Raw genomic sequence first — 18,102 nt, forward strand, 5'->3', positions numbered from 1 at the left:
CAAAGTGGTTCGCGACTGACCGGTAGCTGTCCGGCGTTGCAAGCTTCCAGAGGGCTATGGCCACTCGCTTCTGGACAGTCAGGGCTGCTCGCATGCGGGTGTCCTTGCGCTTCAGGGCAGGGGACAGCAACTCACAAAGTTCCAGGAAAGTCCCCTTCCGCATGCGAAAGTTTCGCAGCCACTGGGATTCATCCCAGACCTGAAGCACTATGCGGTCCCACCAGTCCGTGCTTGTTTCCCGGGCCCAGAATCGCCGTTCAACAAAATCCACATGCCCCATTGCAAACGTGATGTTCTCGGCGCTGGGTGTCGTGGTTTCTGACAGCTCTGTGCTACTCTCCGACTTCAGGCCCTCACTCCGCTGCCGTAGCCTCCTCGCCTGATTTCTCTGCATCTGCCTCTGGGAAAGGTGTATGATAAGGTGCGAGGCGTTGAGAACGGCCACAACTGCAGCGATGGTCGCAGCGGGATCCATGATCGCAGTGCTGTGGCGTCCGCGCTGTCACTGATCAAAAAGTGCGCGAACTGATTTCCCGCCGGCGCTTTCAGGGAGGGAGGCAGGGCGGTAGTGACTGACGGATGACGACAGTTACCCAAAAGCACCCTCGCCACAATTTTTTACCCAGAAGCCATTGGGGGCTCGACCCAGAATTCCACTGGGCAGCGGGGACTGCGGGAACTGTGGGATAGCTGCCCACAGTGCACTGCTTCCAATGTCGACGCTTTCCCTGGTAGTGTGGACTGACAAAGTCGAATTACTGTCCTTAGTGTAGACACACACGTTCGACTTTCTAATATCGATTGCACATATTCGATTTAACTAAAATCGAACTACTCTCGTAGTGTAGACATACCCTAAGCCATCCCCCTTCCCTGGTGGAAGGCAGCTCTGGCACAGAGCTACAGCAGGAAAAATGAGATGATACAGCAGTTAATGTTTTGGGTAATGAGGCCTATAATAGATGACACCTGAGATCCAAAGCCCTAAGGTAATGGTACGGTGTTTAAATATCGACATCATGCTAAAGCTTTTTATTTGTTTATTAGATGCTTCTGTTCTTGGCCACAGAAAGATGGAGACCTCCCCTTTCTTGCTTTGTATGTGAACGGCACATGTCAACTGCTCTTCTCTGAAACAACAATTGTTTAGAAACAAAAAAAAAAAAAGTCTCTCCAACCTGCTCAGTAACAACCCAGAAGGCAGGAACAGCTTCTTTGCATTATATTAAAAAAAAGATGTTTTTCTGAAATGACCAGCACTGGCAGCGGGAATTAGCCCCCTTCTTTTGCTGAGCTCTAAATTCAGATGGCAAATTCCTGCATGCAGAGATGAGGAAGAATGAGATATTTAAAGGAAGCTGAAGCCTGCATGAAATAAGCAAACATTGCAATTAGTCCCTCTCCTCACTTGGATCACATTTCACGCTCTCTACAGCTTCAACCAGAACTAAGAACAGGAATCTAGCATACAATGGCCAGTTCATGTGCTACAGCAGTATGAATAGGATTAAAATAATCAGAGGAGGAATTAAATGGTTTGACAATCAGGTCCTGAGAGCAGGAACACTCTCCCCTGTTTGTTTGCAGGCTCAGTCGAATGGGGCCAGGATGAGTTAATGCGGCTCAGGCCTGCCATGGAAGGACCATTCTCTCCACACAAAGCAACAGCGTTCTATGAATCCCTAGGCAGTGCACGTAAAACGTTCACTTAAACGATCAGCCACGCATGGCAATGCGAGGGAGTTGTGGTGTAGCCGTTGCACTGCGGTGTTATCTGCTACATGGAAATGCTCCTTCTGACGTCTCGTAATTTGTTTCCACAGTGTTAGGGGAACACATTAGAGTTCGGGGTTTCCCACCTTCAGCGAGATGTGAGTGACAGTGGGTTCACCAGGATATCTTAAAGAAAGGTTGAAGCTAATGGATCTCCTATAGTTGATGTATGCTTGTTTTTTCAGCACAGCACTTAACATTTTCTTGCTAGTAGGTGATAGGTAAGTGGGATGTAGGCCTCACTCTCAAATACTCTTGTTTTATTGAGTGCCATTTGTCTGGACTGGTAAACATTGGCTAACAAGCTTCAATGACTGTTTTGTCTGAGGGTTATAGGATGGGCCCTTTAAGGGTTTTGGACTTAGCCCCACCTGTGCCTTGTCTGGTCCTAGCTGATGAGTTTGGGCTTGGGCCAGTGGTTGGGTCAGGTGACTGAATATCTGATGATGGCAATCTGGGGATGAGGCTTCCAATAAGAGTGGGTCTGTTCTCTTAGACAGAGGGAAACCAGGGACTAAGAAAGACCTAGGGAAGGTCTCTTCAGAGAAGGCCAGAGTCCGGGATAAGTCTGACAGCTTCTTTGCCTTGAGCGATCTGGGGAGGTGAGAGAGCTGGGATTTGAAGTCTTGATACAAGGGTAACCAGGGAGATACATCTGCGAGGAGGCTGTTGCGGGGATCCAGAGGGGACCAAGGTCAGAGAGGAGTGGGAAAGAGGCTCTCCTCACCAGTCAGAGGAAAAGGCCTGGCTGGAACTACCTGCAGTGGGGGTCAGGAACAAAAACTTGAAGAGGGTCAACAGCTTTAAGAAGCTTGGCTTGAGGAAATGCTAGGCAGCAGGAACTGGGTTGTGGAAAGAACTGGTGAGACCAGTGAAGGGCTGAAGAGACAATGGAGGGGGTGGAAGGTAATTCGTTTTAGTTTAATGTGACATTTGAACTGCACTGTTTTAATAAACCACCCCACCCAAGATGGGCTGTTGCTCAACTCACAGAAGTCTGGGTGCAGTTATTGGGAAGGTCAAGAAAGAGAAACTGAGGCAGCAGCAGGGCCCAAACCCAGTTCATGTAAGGCCTTGTTAAACTTGGACACTCCAATCCCTGAAGAATGTGCACATTTTATGAGCTTTGTTTGAAAACCATTATCAAGGCTGAGTTCTCGAAATTAGGAAAAGGTAATGGAATCACAGTGGAACCTTGGAATTCTGCCAAAGGCACGAGGGAAGCCTATATCCCTAGGGCAGAAGATCACAATAATTCAGTCTATGGTCTGGTCAGATCTCAACAGCTAATCAGTACTGGGAGAGTGCCAACGAAAAACCTTAGTGGAATTCAGTCGGTGGCACTCCTCCCTCTGGCACAGGTCTGAATTAACGTCCAGCATTAGTTAAAATGATGACACCGCTGAAGGTGCCATCTGTCAGAGCAGATACAAAAATGAGTCTTTGACCCCTTATATGGTGTGTCTAAACTTGGAATTTGGGGCTTGAGGAGACATACCCATGTGAGCTCTTATTGAGTTAGTGCACTAAAAACAAAATGTAGCCACATCAGTGTGAGTAGAGGGATGGCTAGTACATGCCTGTCAGAGACCCTAGGCATGTATCTGGGGAGGCTAGCCTGTCGTGCTGTTGTGGCTACATTCTAACTTTAGGGCTAGCATAGGGATGTCTCCTTGAGCTGGGAATCACACCCCCATCTCCAAGTGCAGACGTACCCACAGTCAATAAAGATCCCATGACATACACCTCTACCCCGATATAATGCGACCCGATATAACACGAATTCGGATATAACACAGTAAAGCAGCGCTCCGGGGGGGCGGGGCTACGCACTCCGGTGGATCAAAGCAAGTTCGAAATAACGTGGTTTCACCTATAACACGGTAAGATTTTTTGGCTCCCGAGGACAGCGTTATATCGGGGTACAGGTGTAATAACTTTGTCTTGATCGCATTCCTCCTGTAGAATGAATTGGAGATGTTTTTGCAGTGTATGCCCACTGCAAAAAGCCATGTTTTCTTACTGATACAGGATAGCTGTTGCATTCTGCCCAGAAGAGATGTATTTCAGTGATGGAACTGTGAGGGGGGAGTGATAGCTCAGTGGTTTGAGCATTGGCTAGCTAAACCCCGGGTTATGAGTTCAATCCTTGAGGGGGCAATTTAGGGAACTAGCGTAAAAATCTGTCTGGGGATTGGTCCTGCTTTGAGCAGGGGGTTGGACTAGATAACCTCCTGAGATCCTTTCCAACCCTGATATTCTATGATCCTCAAACATAGAGTTGGCAAAGTGCTTGAGGATCCTTCTGCATTAAATGAGCTGCATACATGTACATTATTTTAAATTATGAATAACATTAGCTCCTTAACTGGCAGCTTTATTGGTGACATCTGAGGAAAAATGGCACAGTACTCATAGCAATTTTCTGTGACTATTTCCAACAGGAGGAAATATGACAATTCACATAGCAATATGTTTACAGAAGGCAAAAATAGAAACTATGTCAAAAACACTTGGTGGTGGGCATTTAGAAAAGAAAAGCTGTGTCTTTCTTATCTTTCTTTAAAAGGTCCCATCACTCTGCTTCCTGGACAAATAAATTCTTCCAAACTATTACACGGTGGCTAGGACTATGGTGTGGACTAAAGGGAACAAGTTCCCACCACCAAATCCTGTCCACATTTTACAGATTTTTTTTTTCTCAGCAGTAGTTCATCCTACCTGATGGCCGTGCCTCTATGATGTAGCCAGTTGTGGGTTTGTCCCCTGAATCTCCCTCAGTCCACTGCAGAGTTAGCCCAGAAGCAGATTTTGTAGCCAGAATTTCTTGAGGGGAGCCAGGAGACCCTAAGGGATGAGACCAGAATAGCAAACATCAGGGGGTGTGAGAAGTGATCACATTACACTTTTAACATCTTCAGAAATATGCACATAAAAACCACACACAGAAGCTAAACATATACACAGGGTAAACCAGTTTAATGGGGTGCTGGCCCAAATCTTCCCTGGTTCGAGCACCACAGATTAAAATATCAGTTGCTGGGTTTTACAGGGGTACTCACATCAACTAAGCAGACAAAAAAAAAACATAAAAAAACCCTGTTACTTTCACCACTTACATCCCTTGCAAACATCTGCATATTATCACTGGTATTCCTGCCTACAGAGTCAGCCCAGCACCATCCCTGGAAACTCAGAGATCAGCAGCAAAGACATGCTGCCTGTTCAGTCATTCAATACTATGTCATTAGCACATCCAACTGGACTAGTAGTTATAATGCCTGTGATGTGGGCATCAGGATGAGTTAAACTGCAGCATCATGTATCACCATCGCATTTACATGGTACAGAAGGTATTTCAAGAACATTATAACTGTTGCACAAACATTACAGGAGAGCTATTTATGATCATATAGCCCCTCCAAAAGATAAGATCACAAGGGAAGGGTGCAATGAGAGAGGTGGAGGGTAGCTTCTGTTTGATTAAGAGGGCAGGGAGACACAAAATAGAATCATGCATGAATACTGCACAGATGCTTTAAGGACTACCAGTCAGCCAGAGATCATTGTAAGACCTCTAATTTTTCTTGCTGTAAACTGTAATGATTAAAATGAATCATCTGTTTATCAACAAAAAATCTTGTGCACAAACCAACAAGTCAGGGAGTCTGAAGTTAAGCCTGCTGTTCCCCACTCTTTGCATATGGTGAGTATATTCATGTGTGTAAGCCAAAACATAAAGACACGAGGGAATGTTTCTGAACTCTCACCAGTTTTACACCCAGGAAACTTAATCCAGGTCTGGATCAGGAGTGTGATCAGTGCAATCAGAATCAGGACCATGCTGTCAAGGCACAGCTTTGAATTCCCTTGGCTGGTCGGTTTGTCTTTCAATTTATTTGCACAGGTTTTTGCAGTCAGGTTTTTTTTGGATTTCATAAAAAAGGAAAAACGTTTTTCATGGAGTGTTACGAACCCAGTAAATCATGCCTAGAGCCCTTGTGACTCAATTCTTCCTCGGACTGGAAATGTATTTGCGCATACACTGTATTACTCCCTGCTGTTGGATTGAATTAATGTAATTGGCTCTGGTCTGTTGCATGTCGCTAAGGTTCCACTTACCCTCTGCTGGCCCAGCTGTGATGTTGGCTTGTAGCTCCGGTCCATAGGTGATGGTTCTGGCTTGCACTCTGAATAGGTAGGTCACCCCCTTGGTGAGATCTCGGACCTTTAACCAGCGCTGCCAATTTCCTTTTATGTCCACAGTCACCACCTTACTCACCCCTGGAGTAGCCGCCAAGATGAAAAATAAGAGAGAGTCTCAATGCAAAAAAGCAATTGAGCAGAGCTTATCATGTCTAGATAAGTAAAATTATCTCACAGTTTGCTAAGAAAGTATTTCTTACAATTAGTGGGAGTTTAAGTAGTGATAATAGCCAATTTTCAGCACAGATAAGTGTAATTAGAGTTTAAGCTTGATAAGTGGGCACTGACAAGAAAAAAACCTTACAACACAACTGGGAAATTACCACGAGACTGCACGCAACCTCACTAATTACACTGGGAAAAAAGGAGGCGGTAAATGAAGGGGATTGCAAGCGACACAGCTCTTCCTAAGCCAGAGCTGCTCCGTGTGGTGTCTCTTTGCCCTGTATCTTGCAACACTATTCCAAGCAAAGAAATACTGTGCCAGATTCATCTTTGCCCTGCACCTTGTACTTTCATTTACACCAGTGTGAAGTGAGTGCACCATGGGTGTAAACAGTTACCATTCAGTAGTGTTTTACACTGAAGTAAATGACCACACCAGGTGCACTGGTGGTGAATCTCATCAACTGCATTATTATTTAACGGGACAGTGAGATCCTCCCCCCTGTTCAGGCCCCATTAGGCCAGGGGAAAAGGACTGGAGTAGCATAAAGGGGCCCTAAAAGTCATGGCTTGGTCTTGGGAAGAATTCCCTCAGTAGAGGCACAGTGGGGGACAAACATACGGCTGTCTTCCAAGGACCTCCTCATAAGCATAGGGGGTGGACCCAAGGGGAATACTGGGCATGGGAATGATGTGTCGGGGTGGCGCAGTAGCATGCAGCACTGAAGAGATTCCGGGCAGCACTACGACCCACAGGGCAGCCCCAGGAGGTTGTCATAGCTGAGACAGATCCTCAAGGTTGTCTGAGTTGCACTGAGGGACTCTCCCGCTCCTGGAGGAGCCCAGGATCAGGAGGGCGCAAATGTGACTTAAAACGACTTCAGTGACCCTTTCCCCAGCGCTGCAATTTCTGTGCTGTGATTTGTAGAGCCTTACCCCTATATTCTATACACACACATTTCTTTAACTATGTTACTGTCATTACTCTTTGGATTAAGCCTGCAAGAATTTAAAGGATTCAATTTACTTTTCACTCTTTACACAACACTTTCTCTCACGTGCATTCCTCTCTCATAGAACAATGAAAATCAATTCAGTTTCTTTCACTAACCTTTAGAGTCAATTTCACAGTCAGGTTCTCAATGATGCCCTATTTAGGTTGCAAAAACTGCAGAGGAGTGATTATTTGAAAACAACTGTTTTCACTGGAATTTTCTAAAATAATTACATGGAAACGTTTCTTAAGTTTTGTACAAATTGTTCTACAAAATTTTGGGGCTAATCTGAGTTGACAATGTCCTTTTAATATTTGCCAGTGAAATAAAGGTATGTAGCCCTTTCCAGACAAATAAGACAGGTTGCTCTGTCAGGAGGAGTGTACTAGTTTTGCAGTATTCAGGGAAATACATTATGAATAGAATTTCCAGTTTTTGATATAAATTTTATGCAAATTAACATCCATTTTCAAGATGCAGTTGTATTAGTTAAATTAAAAAAAAATTTCCAAAGGGTTTTTGATCAAAATTTCATCCCAGTTACAACTTCTTATTCAAAGAATCCTTTCTTATTTAAAGGAGAAAAAGCTCTAAGCTGCAAAACTTCTCTCTCCGTATCTAGGTATATTATTTAATTTCTCAGTGACAAATGTGGAGACATAATCCAACAAAACACTGAAAAGCAAGAACCTCTGAAATTTCAAACAAGCTTTTCCACCCCTCCCCCACTTAAACTGTGAAAAAAGGCTCCAGGGTAGTTTTGTTGTCGGTTATTGGTAAAACATAACATTATAAATGTCTAAATGTGAATGATTGGGAGAAGACAGCACTAGAGAAGAGACTGTGGAAGAAGGTTTTAAATGGTGCTTAGAGCACAGTAAGAGACAGGTTGTTCCAAGTCCTACGAGAAAAGGCACAAAATCCTGAGTTGGAAGAGAAGACAAAGAAAACAGATTTAGGGAGGAGGATTTGGTAGCATTCAGGGTACAAGTGGGGCAGCCAGAGAAGGGGAAGACAGCACAAACAGACATGGTAGGGAAGAGCAGAAAATGGTGAAGATAAGAGTGAGTGGGTTAAACTAGATGCACAAGGAGAGAGAGGGATCTGAGAAGTAGAACAGAGGAAGGGGAAATTATTTATTGCTATCAAATATGGAGACGAGAGGGTGACACTGGAGTCTCATTTTTCCTTGTCCCCCCTACGTTGTAATTGCCATCCATGCCAACTAGTTAAAAGGGAAGTCGACAAATACTGAAACAGAAGTTCAGGATAATCCAGAGAGTATTTTTACAGATATACTGTGAAACAGAGTACCCAGACTCACACATCACATATTTCTTTTTATTTTCAGCAATGGGCTCTCCAACACTGGAGCATGAACTTTTCTTTCTTTGCCAACTGTGAGCGAAAGGAGGACAACACATCTACAAGGAATGGGTTCCGATGGATCAAGGGGATTTGAGGCTGCAGTCCTCTTTGCAGCTCCTTCTGTTCTCTCCAGCATCTAGCTGCACATGAAGTGGGTCCCTGATGACCACCTTTTAGGTGGTGCTTTTAGCTTAGACTTTACCCATCCCAGTTTGCTGGAATCCTGAGGGCAACTCTGAACTCTGTGAATTGCTCATTCAAGGGCCTCTGAACTGGTTAAATACTTGGGTAGCACTAGAAATTTTTAGCAGGTATATTTTTCATGAAGGTTCATCAAGTTTGTGCTTCTTCGCTGTACACAGGAATGGTAGCTGCATAATATCTCCTTACCCTGACATCCATCACCAGCAACTGATCAGACACATAGTTTTTGCCATACCAGTAATCAATATAGTCCGATATCCTGTCTCCAGCAGAAGCCAGAATCTGATGCTTCAGAAGAAGGCAATCCCTTCACATGTAATGCAGCTGCCAACTGTGCAAATCTGTAGATGTTGGGCAGGGAAGGGGGAAATTCCTTCCTGGCCCTACGAGCAATCAGATTATACGCTGAAGCATGAGATTTGGTTGACTGCTGAGAAAGCCCAACTGCTTTCATGGAAGGATTATTTCAGTACCGGACAAGAATACTTGAAACACTAATATTTCCACATAAAAGATGGATTCCCTTTAAGTTTAATGTATGAGAGAATAAGAAGCAGGAAAACTCCAAAGTATCTGAATGTCCTTTATGCCCTGTCCACATTTCCTGGTCAGAATTATGCATCCATTCTGCATTAGCTCTTCATGCTGTAACTCTACTAGCAACAAAGGGTAAAAGTGCTTTTATTCTCCTGCTTTCATTTCTGAGTACGACTTTCCCCATGCACAAGACATGGAAAGTCAGCTATAAAGAAATCCTTTATTCCTTACAGCAGAAACAAATGCTAGTGATTGATATCCTTATTTCTTCTGAAAGAAGTTTAAAATGGATTGGCAATGGTTGAAATTACTCGACCCGCTGTCACTCTGCCAAAGCTAGACATCTATTGAACTACTGGAAATGTATTAGGAATATAAAAAATATTAATAACTCCCTCCCTAAACTTTTTAATCTTTTCTAACTCATCTTTAGAATGATTTTACATTTGTTTTCAGAGAGATTGCCAGTTCCTTCTCTGCTGATCTTTTGGCAAATTAATAACGCATTTGTGACTGTCATATTGTTGTCAGGTGGGATTATATCTAGTGCTGGCTTAAAAATGCTATTTGAAAACTCAGTATAAACACACAGATACAACTAAATCTCTGCCATTCTCCTCTTCTAAAATGGTCACGGTACCACTGAAAACGAACATACATGATGCCAATACGACCCTTGTTTTATGATACAAATGATATAGTTTACCAGCAGGAACACAAATGGGACTCAGTGAGGGGTATTCTCTGGCAAGGCCTACGCTGCAGTTTTGGGATGAAGCGCAGGGAGACAATCAGGACACTAATATGTTGAGTTTCCTATTCTGCCACAGAGAGTAACAATGGCAGTGTAGTGGCTTTTCAAGCCACTCAAGAACACGCTGAATACATCTTTGCAGGGGAATGAGAGAGGATGGAAAAAAACTGTATTCCACAGTTATATAGCTTACAGAGCCGTTTTAGCAAAGCAGGAACACCCACAGTTGCCCCAGCCACCCGTGTCCACATGGCTACTGTCACAGCTCCAGTCGGGCGCCCCCTGGTGGCCACTCACCAGACTGCTGTGAGGGGACATAGCCACTGGATCCCATGTGTCTTCAGCCTCTGGAGTCTGAACAGAGCTCTGAACACTGTCTTTGTCTTGGTGTCCCTAGGCATACTCTCAGGGTGCCTATTTTCTATCAAACACCCACTCCTGAGAGTTTAGACCATGAAATCCACTGCCGAGTCCCTGGAACCAGAGCAGGCCCTGCAGCTCCCCCACAGCTTAAACACACCTTCTCCCTGAATCTCACCGAAGGTGAGAGACCTTCTGGGTTCCAGTTCAACTCTCTCAGGAGCACACGATCGGGTGTAGTATACAAAACAGACAGACTGTGCACGGGACCCAAACACAGCATTACTCTTTCTTTAATAAAACAGGAGAAATTTATACCAAAATAATACTTGCAATAAAATAATAAAAATAGTAAGTGAACTCAGTGATTCCAAGTCTGTGCTCGAGCATCTGCACTGCAATGTAAACCTGGGCTTACAATCACCGAACTCGGGTCTCACAGCCGTGCTAACACATCATTACTGCACTATGCAGATCTGCTGATTCAGGTCTGCAGTTTGAGCTGCAAAATGACAGGGACTAGACCCAAGAGCCAGAGGGACATGGGCTGTGACCCACCTTCCTAGCAGGGCCCTAGGATCAGGGTCCTCAGTGCTCGCTGACCCAACATCCAGATTGATTTGTGTGTGGATGAAAGGGGTGCTTGGGCTCAAACCTGAGTCGCAGCCTGGGCTTAGTGTGCAGCGTAGACATACCTAAAGAGACAACAGAGAGGCAACTAGCCCTGCATTCAAAATGGATTTTGCAGCTTGGTAAAGATACATACAGAGAGTTCATAAACTCACAACGATTTCATAAAGAGTACCCCCACTTTTCCTAAATTGTCACAGCTACATGTAGAAACTCCACGGAGAAGAATGGGAAGCTGGACAGAGATAAAAGACATGATGGTGTTTTTTCCCCCTAGCCTGAATATATAGGTTCTTTGGGGCTTACTTACCCTGGACTGGTGCCAAGGGCTCATACACCACTCGATAACCCTGCAGGATTCCATTGGCTGCCGTCGGCTCTCCCCAAGACACATTGAGTGTAGTGCAAGTGATTTCTGAGAATGCCAGGAAGCTAGGAGCGCTGGGAGCTGAAAGGATTACAAAGACACTCAACTGCAGAAGGAATATTTAACCTCATATACATATTATGAAACAGTATTTATTACCCAGTATTAATCTAAAGGAAATAAGATGAGAACAGGATTTATTGACAGTATCAGGTCTTCCTGTAATCGATTGGAAATACAAAGTGTTCTAAAATCAACAGACACTAAATTGCAAAACTGAAATTAAACAGGATAGGAGGAGGAAATGACAAAGATGTAGAAGGAATGACATAAGAGAACAGTGGAGAGCTTCATTTCCAAATGACTGCATCACCGGGATGGTGAGAATGCCTTTTCTACAACTTTTTGGGGAGTGTAAGACATAAAAATGAGTCAGGGAAAAACATCAAAAGTTTAGGGCTTCAGGTCCAAGTGGTTAAGTGGCTGTATGTAAACTGAACACACAAGATGCCCAAAGTGCATGTGCAGGTCAGGTCTGTACTCAAGTATACGGTTTGTACAGGAGCGCCGCCAGCTTTTCTGCCGCCCTAGGCGGCGGAAGGTCCCGCCCCGAAATGCCACCCCCCCCAGAGGCAGCGGAAGGTCCCGCCGCCGAAATACCGCCGTGGTCGCCGCCCCCCAAATTGTAGTGCCCTAGGCAACCGCCTAGGTCGCTTAATGGGTTGCACCGGCCCTGGGTTTGTATGTGTGCATGCAAATCCCCAGCTTATGTGCATACATCAGCGTTCACATGCTTTCACGTTTGGGTCTCAGTTTGACTAAGCAGCCAAACTTCTGATATGGAGTTGTTGGCCTGCAAATCTTGTGCACATGGATGGCATTTTCGGTTATCCCAGAGCATAGGGACTGTTACTGTGTGCTGCCTGCTGCAGACCTTTGCCACTGCGTGGTGGAGCAAGGCCAGCCCGGCCCTGAGGGTTTAAATGGTGCATGGTGCCTTGTGTGCGCTCTCTGCACTGGGGTGAATTTCATTCTCAACCCTGTGCAACAATCTTCAGTTTCGGATGGGGATGTAGACTCCCATTGCAGAATATCAGTTTCTTGGCTAGTAATGAGACCCAAAGAAAACCAGAGGGCATTGTACAGTCTTCCCCAGTGACAAAAAAGTGAAGGTGCAGAGGCAGAAAGACATTAAGAAGGAGTCTGCTGTTGGTGCACACTCTCTCAAAGAACTTAATGACCAGGGAACATCCATAGAATATGTGTTCCCCTGGGATCAGCATCTCCGGCACAGAAATTACTTACTGTGGTTGTACATAATGCCAGAGGCCCAATGAAAAAAACAAAAAGAGCATGGGGATTGGTCTTGCTTTGAGCAGTGGGTTGGACTAGATGACCTTCTGAGGTCCCTTCCAACCCTGATATTCTATGATTCTTCTCTCGCATGGTTTTATCAGTGTATCTCCACTCTCTTCAACTGAGTTACTTCTAATTTACTCCAGTGGTAAGATCAGAATCAGGTCCATAACCTTTTGTTGGATCAGTTTGTGACAGAGATTCTATTGCTATCCCAGCCTGTTCTAGTTCGTATTGCAGCTTCAATTCTGAAATCCCTTCCCAAAGGGTTGACTCTAATTTGATCCAAAATATTTGCCTAACCATAATAACAATACAATGTAATAATTTATCCAACAATCAGATCTAAAACACAACCATCCTATAGCTCTGTATTTTGTTTCCTTAGACACACACAGAATGAACAGTTATATGATCATAATCGCTAAACAGGTTAAACTGTGGTTTGGAAAAGGAAAATAATCTCATACCAGCCTGGTGTGTCCTGCCCTGCCTGGGGCTGCTTCTTGGTCCATCCCCTGCTGCATTGAAGGCAGATATGCAGACCATGTATTTGGTGTGGCTGGTCAGATTTTTCAGCCGAACTGTTGTCTCTGGGAGGAAAAGGACCTTCACTTTCTCAGTGTCATTCTGGATGTCCATCTCCCAGTAATAAATCTGTTAAGAACAGAGAGATGTTGAAGTCAATCCTGCACTCAGATTACAGCCTCAATGTGATGGAGGCTGTAAAACAGGTACTCTTGTTTCCCCATGACCAGTAAGATGTTGGCAGTTTTAGTTTTGGACCATTCAGTTATTGGGTAATACCGTGTTTCCCCGAAAGTGAGACCTCCCCCGAAAATAAGACCTACTTCCAGTTTTGCCTCTCGCTGTAATATAAGACATCCCCCGAAAATAAGACCTCCCCGATAATAAGGCCACCGCGGAATATAAGGCCCCGAAGCTCCAGGAAAAATAAGACCTCCCCTGAAAATAAGACCTAGCGCATCTTTGGGAGCAAAAATTAATATAAGACACTGTCTTATTTTCGGGGAAACAGGGTAGTATTATTTACTCTTTGCCCAATCCTGAAGTCCTTATTTTATTTTTACTAAGGAAAACTCCCCTTGGGTTCAAAGAGAGTTTCCTGAGAAAGGTCTTTTAAAAATAGAGTACAGACAATGTGACATGGCCTAATGACATTATATAAGATCTTCCAGAACACAGCAATAATTGGCGAGGTACCAAACCATTCTCAGGTGTGAGTTGCCCCTTAGTGCTGGCATTATATTTTATATGGAGATATTCCTATCTCATAGAACTGGAAGGGACCACAAAAGGTCATCAAGTCCAGCCCCCTGCCTTCACTAGCAGGACCAAGTACTGATTTTGCCCCAGATCCCTAAGTGGCCCCCTCAAGGATTGAGCTCATAACCCTGGCTTTAGCAGGCCAATGCTTAAACCACTGAGCTACCCCCCCCCCCCACTTCTGGTATGGCTACAAACTACACAAAAAAGTCCTTGGTCTCGGACACAGTTCCACCTCCTTTGAGAAGTACCAACACAAACAGCATTACCATTAAGGGTAGGTCTACACTTACCGGAGGGTCCGGCGGCAGGCAATCGATGTTCTGGGATCGATTTATCGCGTCTGGTTTAGACGTGATAAATCGATCCCAGATCGATCCCGGAAGTGCTCGCCGTCGACGCCGGTACTCCAGTTCGGTGAGAGGAGTACGCGGCATCGACGGGGGAGCCTCCCTGCCACGTCTGGACCCGCGGTAAGTTCGGACTAAGGTACTTCGAATTCAGCTACGTTATTAACGTAGTCCGAAGTGGGGGGTTAGTGGGGACCAGGCCTAAGTGTTTATCGCAGACCCTTTAATCTTTCAGGTTGTCTTCTGCCCAACTTTTAACAACTTACTGGAGAGAGTGAAAAAGTCTCTCTTTAGCTTTCATGTAGGTACTTCCCCTCCACCCCCCTTTTCTCCCATGTAATTCTTATCCTGACGCCATACAATTTAAACTCCAGAGATGAGGATTCCAGTAGGCTACCTCCAGAGCCATTGGTAGCACTGCTTGTGGATAGGCCTAGAAGTGACAACTATACAAGAGGCCAGGGCATAAAGTCAGGCTGAGCGAAGAGTCTACCTTGGCTCGACAAGCTAAGCTATTAGAACTATCTATACCCCTACAAGAGGGAAAATACATAAATTGATATATAACATTGCTTGCTACTGCCAAGAAGTAATGCCAGATTATTCTCTCTCACTGGCTCAGCTTTCCTTCACTTGCAGACCTAGATACACGGAGAAAGGCAGAGCCAGACACTGAACTCAAGCCAACCTCCAGCGTTTGTAGGCTTGCCCACTTCCACTCTCAAAGGGTCCGCTCCCATCTGGAGAGACAAAACAAGATGGTTCTGCCACGTGCCTTGTGTCTCCACAAACCAAGTGCAATAAATACTACTGTTTAATTTTGTTAAAGTTAAGGAAATGAAATAAACTCTCTGAAATCTGACATGGCTCACTCTTACAGCTCGGAGAAAGTTATCCATTTCCTGATGGCTCATAACAGCTGTCAGTTCCCACCCTGACTTTTCCTGTGCCTTTGGTATTTGGAACAGACATGTTGCCTGCATACTCTGAGCTCCCCCACTCTCTGTATGCACTGAATTTCCATTGAACATTAATACCCCCTTCTCTTTGTCTCTGTCTCGGACTCTCTCCCTCTGGTTTTGGGACATGATGCCATGGTCGTTACTGTAGCCTGAGCATTGCTTTAGTCTGCCTCGTGCAGCAAAGGTAATTCTGAAGCCAAGTAAGATAATGAAAGCAGTAGGAACGAGGTATTGCCTTGTAGCCTTGTATGTTCCCATTTTGGCTGTCGACAGGAGGTGGGTCCCAGGTGACCTCTAGCTGGCTCGCCGTAAGGACGTTTACTTGGATGTTCTGTGGGGCCATTGCTGGTGCTAGAGAGAGAGAGAGAGTCAGATAAGGAAATAAGGAGAATTAATAGTGACAAGCAGAACTAAACTGATATCCCAGTTGTACTTTTCCATTTATGGAGTGACCAGGTTAGCCTCTGTGTTTATGCCATAAGTGAGCTAAGAAACAGAATCAGCTTTAAATCCATCTTACACCCCAGAGACGTCTCAGATAAACACTTGCAGTGCGTGTGGAATGAGAATCAGTTGTGCCTCTTGGAGGTGGCTGTGTTCTCTGTCCCATACAGACCAGCTGAGTATACTCAGTTCAGCAGGCAGTTCTTTAAGAAGAAAATGGCAGAGAAAAATCTCCTTATTTGTGTTCATCTAAGCTTCAAAGGCAAATGTTCAACGGGGACTTTGCTTTCCTGAATGGCCAATTGGTGAAGATAAACATATAGAGAAGTAGCTCAGGTTTCCCCAATCTTTCTCCTTAGCAAGAGTCACCATAATGTCCTGTTTATGCTATTGGAGTTTGCTGCCATGAGGCTCAGACAATTGGGGCTGCAAACACAAAAAGCAAGAGGAGCGTGGCTAGGGTCTCTACAATTATCTCCAGAACACTTTAGAAACAAACCAATTAAAGTATTATTTTCTGTACAGTAAATGGATTCTGATACTTTTTAGTTTTGATTTCATTGTATCTTCAAACATAAACACAGACTGGAATTTTGTCTCTTTCTGCCTGAATGTGTAATTTATTCACATGCTTGCCATTTCTCCTTCTTTGCATTGCACCATACCAGAAAACTAATCTCTCCTCTTTGTACGCACCTGGGTCACACAATCTTTTCCCTTTGCTGTGATCCAGCTCAGTGGAAGTGGAACATCTTCCCAAGTGACTGGCATGGATGGTCTGTTTTCTAGATCCGCTGTGTTAGCCTATGGCAGCTCTTAACAAACCGCACATGTTCTGGTTACAGAAAAGATGTCGAAACATGTCCTGTTTGAGCTCCCAAAATGGGAAGGAGAGGGCAGGGCATAAAACAATACCACTCCTACCTTCTCCTTGTGCATGAGCAGATGGTACTGCAGCCTTTGCCCACAGTGTCTGAGCTCCCTGCCCATTTATAGATTGTAAACAGATGTGATAAAATATTCACCACCCAAGTAAGATAGCCCTGGTTATCTGTGCCTCTAGAGAGCTCTTCCTTTAGAGAGAATGACCTTCATAAGTCAGACTCTCCCTCTACATCCCCCCCCCCCTCCAGGGTTATAAAATAAAATAGTAATTAACACCCACTCAGCCTGACACCAACTATTTATTTTGTTCTAACTGTGTGGTTTCCATATTATCACTGCCCACCCTGCCGTTAATGGAAATGTTAATAACCAGCGCCAGGTTGTTGTGACAGATGCTTGGGCTCATTATCAGAAATTCTTATTTACCGCTCCATTAAACGACAGAATCGCACAAAAACCTACAAAAAACAATTCAATCAAAACTAACTGGAGGAATTTTAACAGCCACATTAATAATCCAAAACATAAATACAGTTAATGTCTTTTGCATGTTTGCCATCGGCAACCCTATTGCAAAATTATTGTTGTACAATTAAAATGTGAACGGCAAAACTGAGCAGGGTCATTATCCCGGTGTTCAGTTAAAACTGTTTGCTTATTATTATTTTGTAGCCTCTTTTTTTCAGTTGGATGTGTCAAATGCAGGAGGTGAGAATGGGTGTAAATAAAACACAAGCTGGGCTTGTTTAGTCAAGCAAACTCATCTAAGTGCTGCTCTGCAATCCAACCCCTCTTCCAGATTTCACTGGTGATGTGAACATAGCCATCAGGTGAGCTTGCTGCTATGTTCAGTTCAACTTCATGTTGCTACCTTAGACCTGAAACTCTCAGATGCGGAGGGCTTTATACCACACAACCAAGCATCTCATACAATAGAAACCCTGCAAATACATCTTTGAGGTCTGGCGATAATGACAAATTGGGGAAAACAGAAATATGCATAACCACAGAGAAAAACAGATCAGTTTTACAATCTACTTTTGTCCTGTGTAGTGACACAACTGGATGTCTTGTACTGACAGAGAGATTGTACTTTGAGGCTGCATCTACACTAGCATTCTTCTTCAAATTCCCAGTGCTGGGCTAGAACCAGTGCAGCTCCAATGCTGCAAACAACAGCCGGAGAGCTAGCGTACACAGACTCCTGTCATTTTAACCGTGTCATATAACTCTTTTCAGAGCATGTCTAGACAACACGCTTAAAAATGCCAGTGATCATTCCACCCCGACTCTCCTATTTACAGCCCCAGAATCCTGATGTCATGCAAATTATGTTTGGTTTGGTGCCATATGAGTCTGTCTCGCTGTCCAACTTTCAAACTCTGATGCTTCGCTCTCCCTACATCAGGGGTCGGCAACGTTTGGCACGTGGCTCGCCAGGGTAAGCACCCTAGCGGGC

The 18,102-nt window shown here is 44.6% G+C and overlaps 1 protein-coding gene across 1 annotated transcript in view; it reads right to left on the reverse strand.

The window, feature by feature from the left end:
• The window catches only part of SDK1 (sidekick cell adhesion molecule 1), a 628,797-nt gene that overhangs the window by 27,755 nt on the left and 582,940 nt on the right, over positions 1-18,102 (reverse strand). Inside the window, exons 37-41 of the mRNA XM_029911274.1 lie at positions 15,550-15,665; positions 13,186-13,372; positions 11,303-11,440; positions 5,896-6,057; positions 4,495-4,620 (exon numbers count right to left, since the gene is read on the reverse strand). Of these exons, the coding sequence (XP_029767134.1) occupies positions 4,495-4,620; positions 5,896-6,057; positions 11,303-11,440; positions 13,186-13,372; positions 15,550-15,665 (729 nt within the window). The remainder of the gene's footprint in view (positions 1-4,494; positions 4,621-5,895; positions 6,058-11,302; positions 11,441-13,185; positions 13,373-15,549; positions 15,666-18,102) is intronic.

This window comes from Terrapene carolina, unplaced genomic scaffold, assembly GCF_002925995.2.
Source record: "Terrapene carolina triunguis isolate 2854851 unplaced genomic scaffold, T_m_triunguis-2.0 Scaffold93, whole genome shotgun sequence".
NCBI classification, from domain to species: domain Eukaryota; kingdom Metazoa; phylum Chordata; order Testudines; family Emydidae; genus Terrapene; species Terrapene triunguis.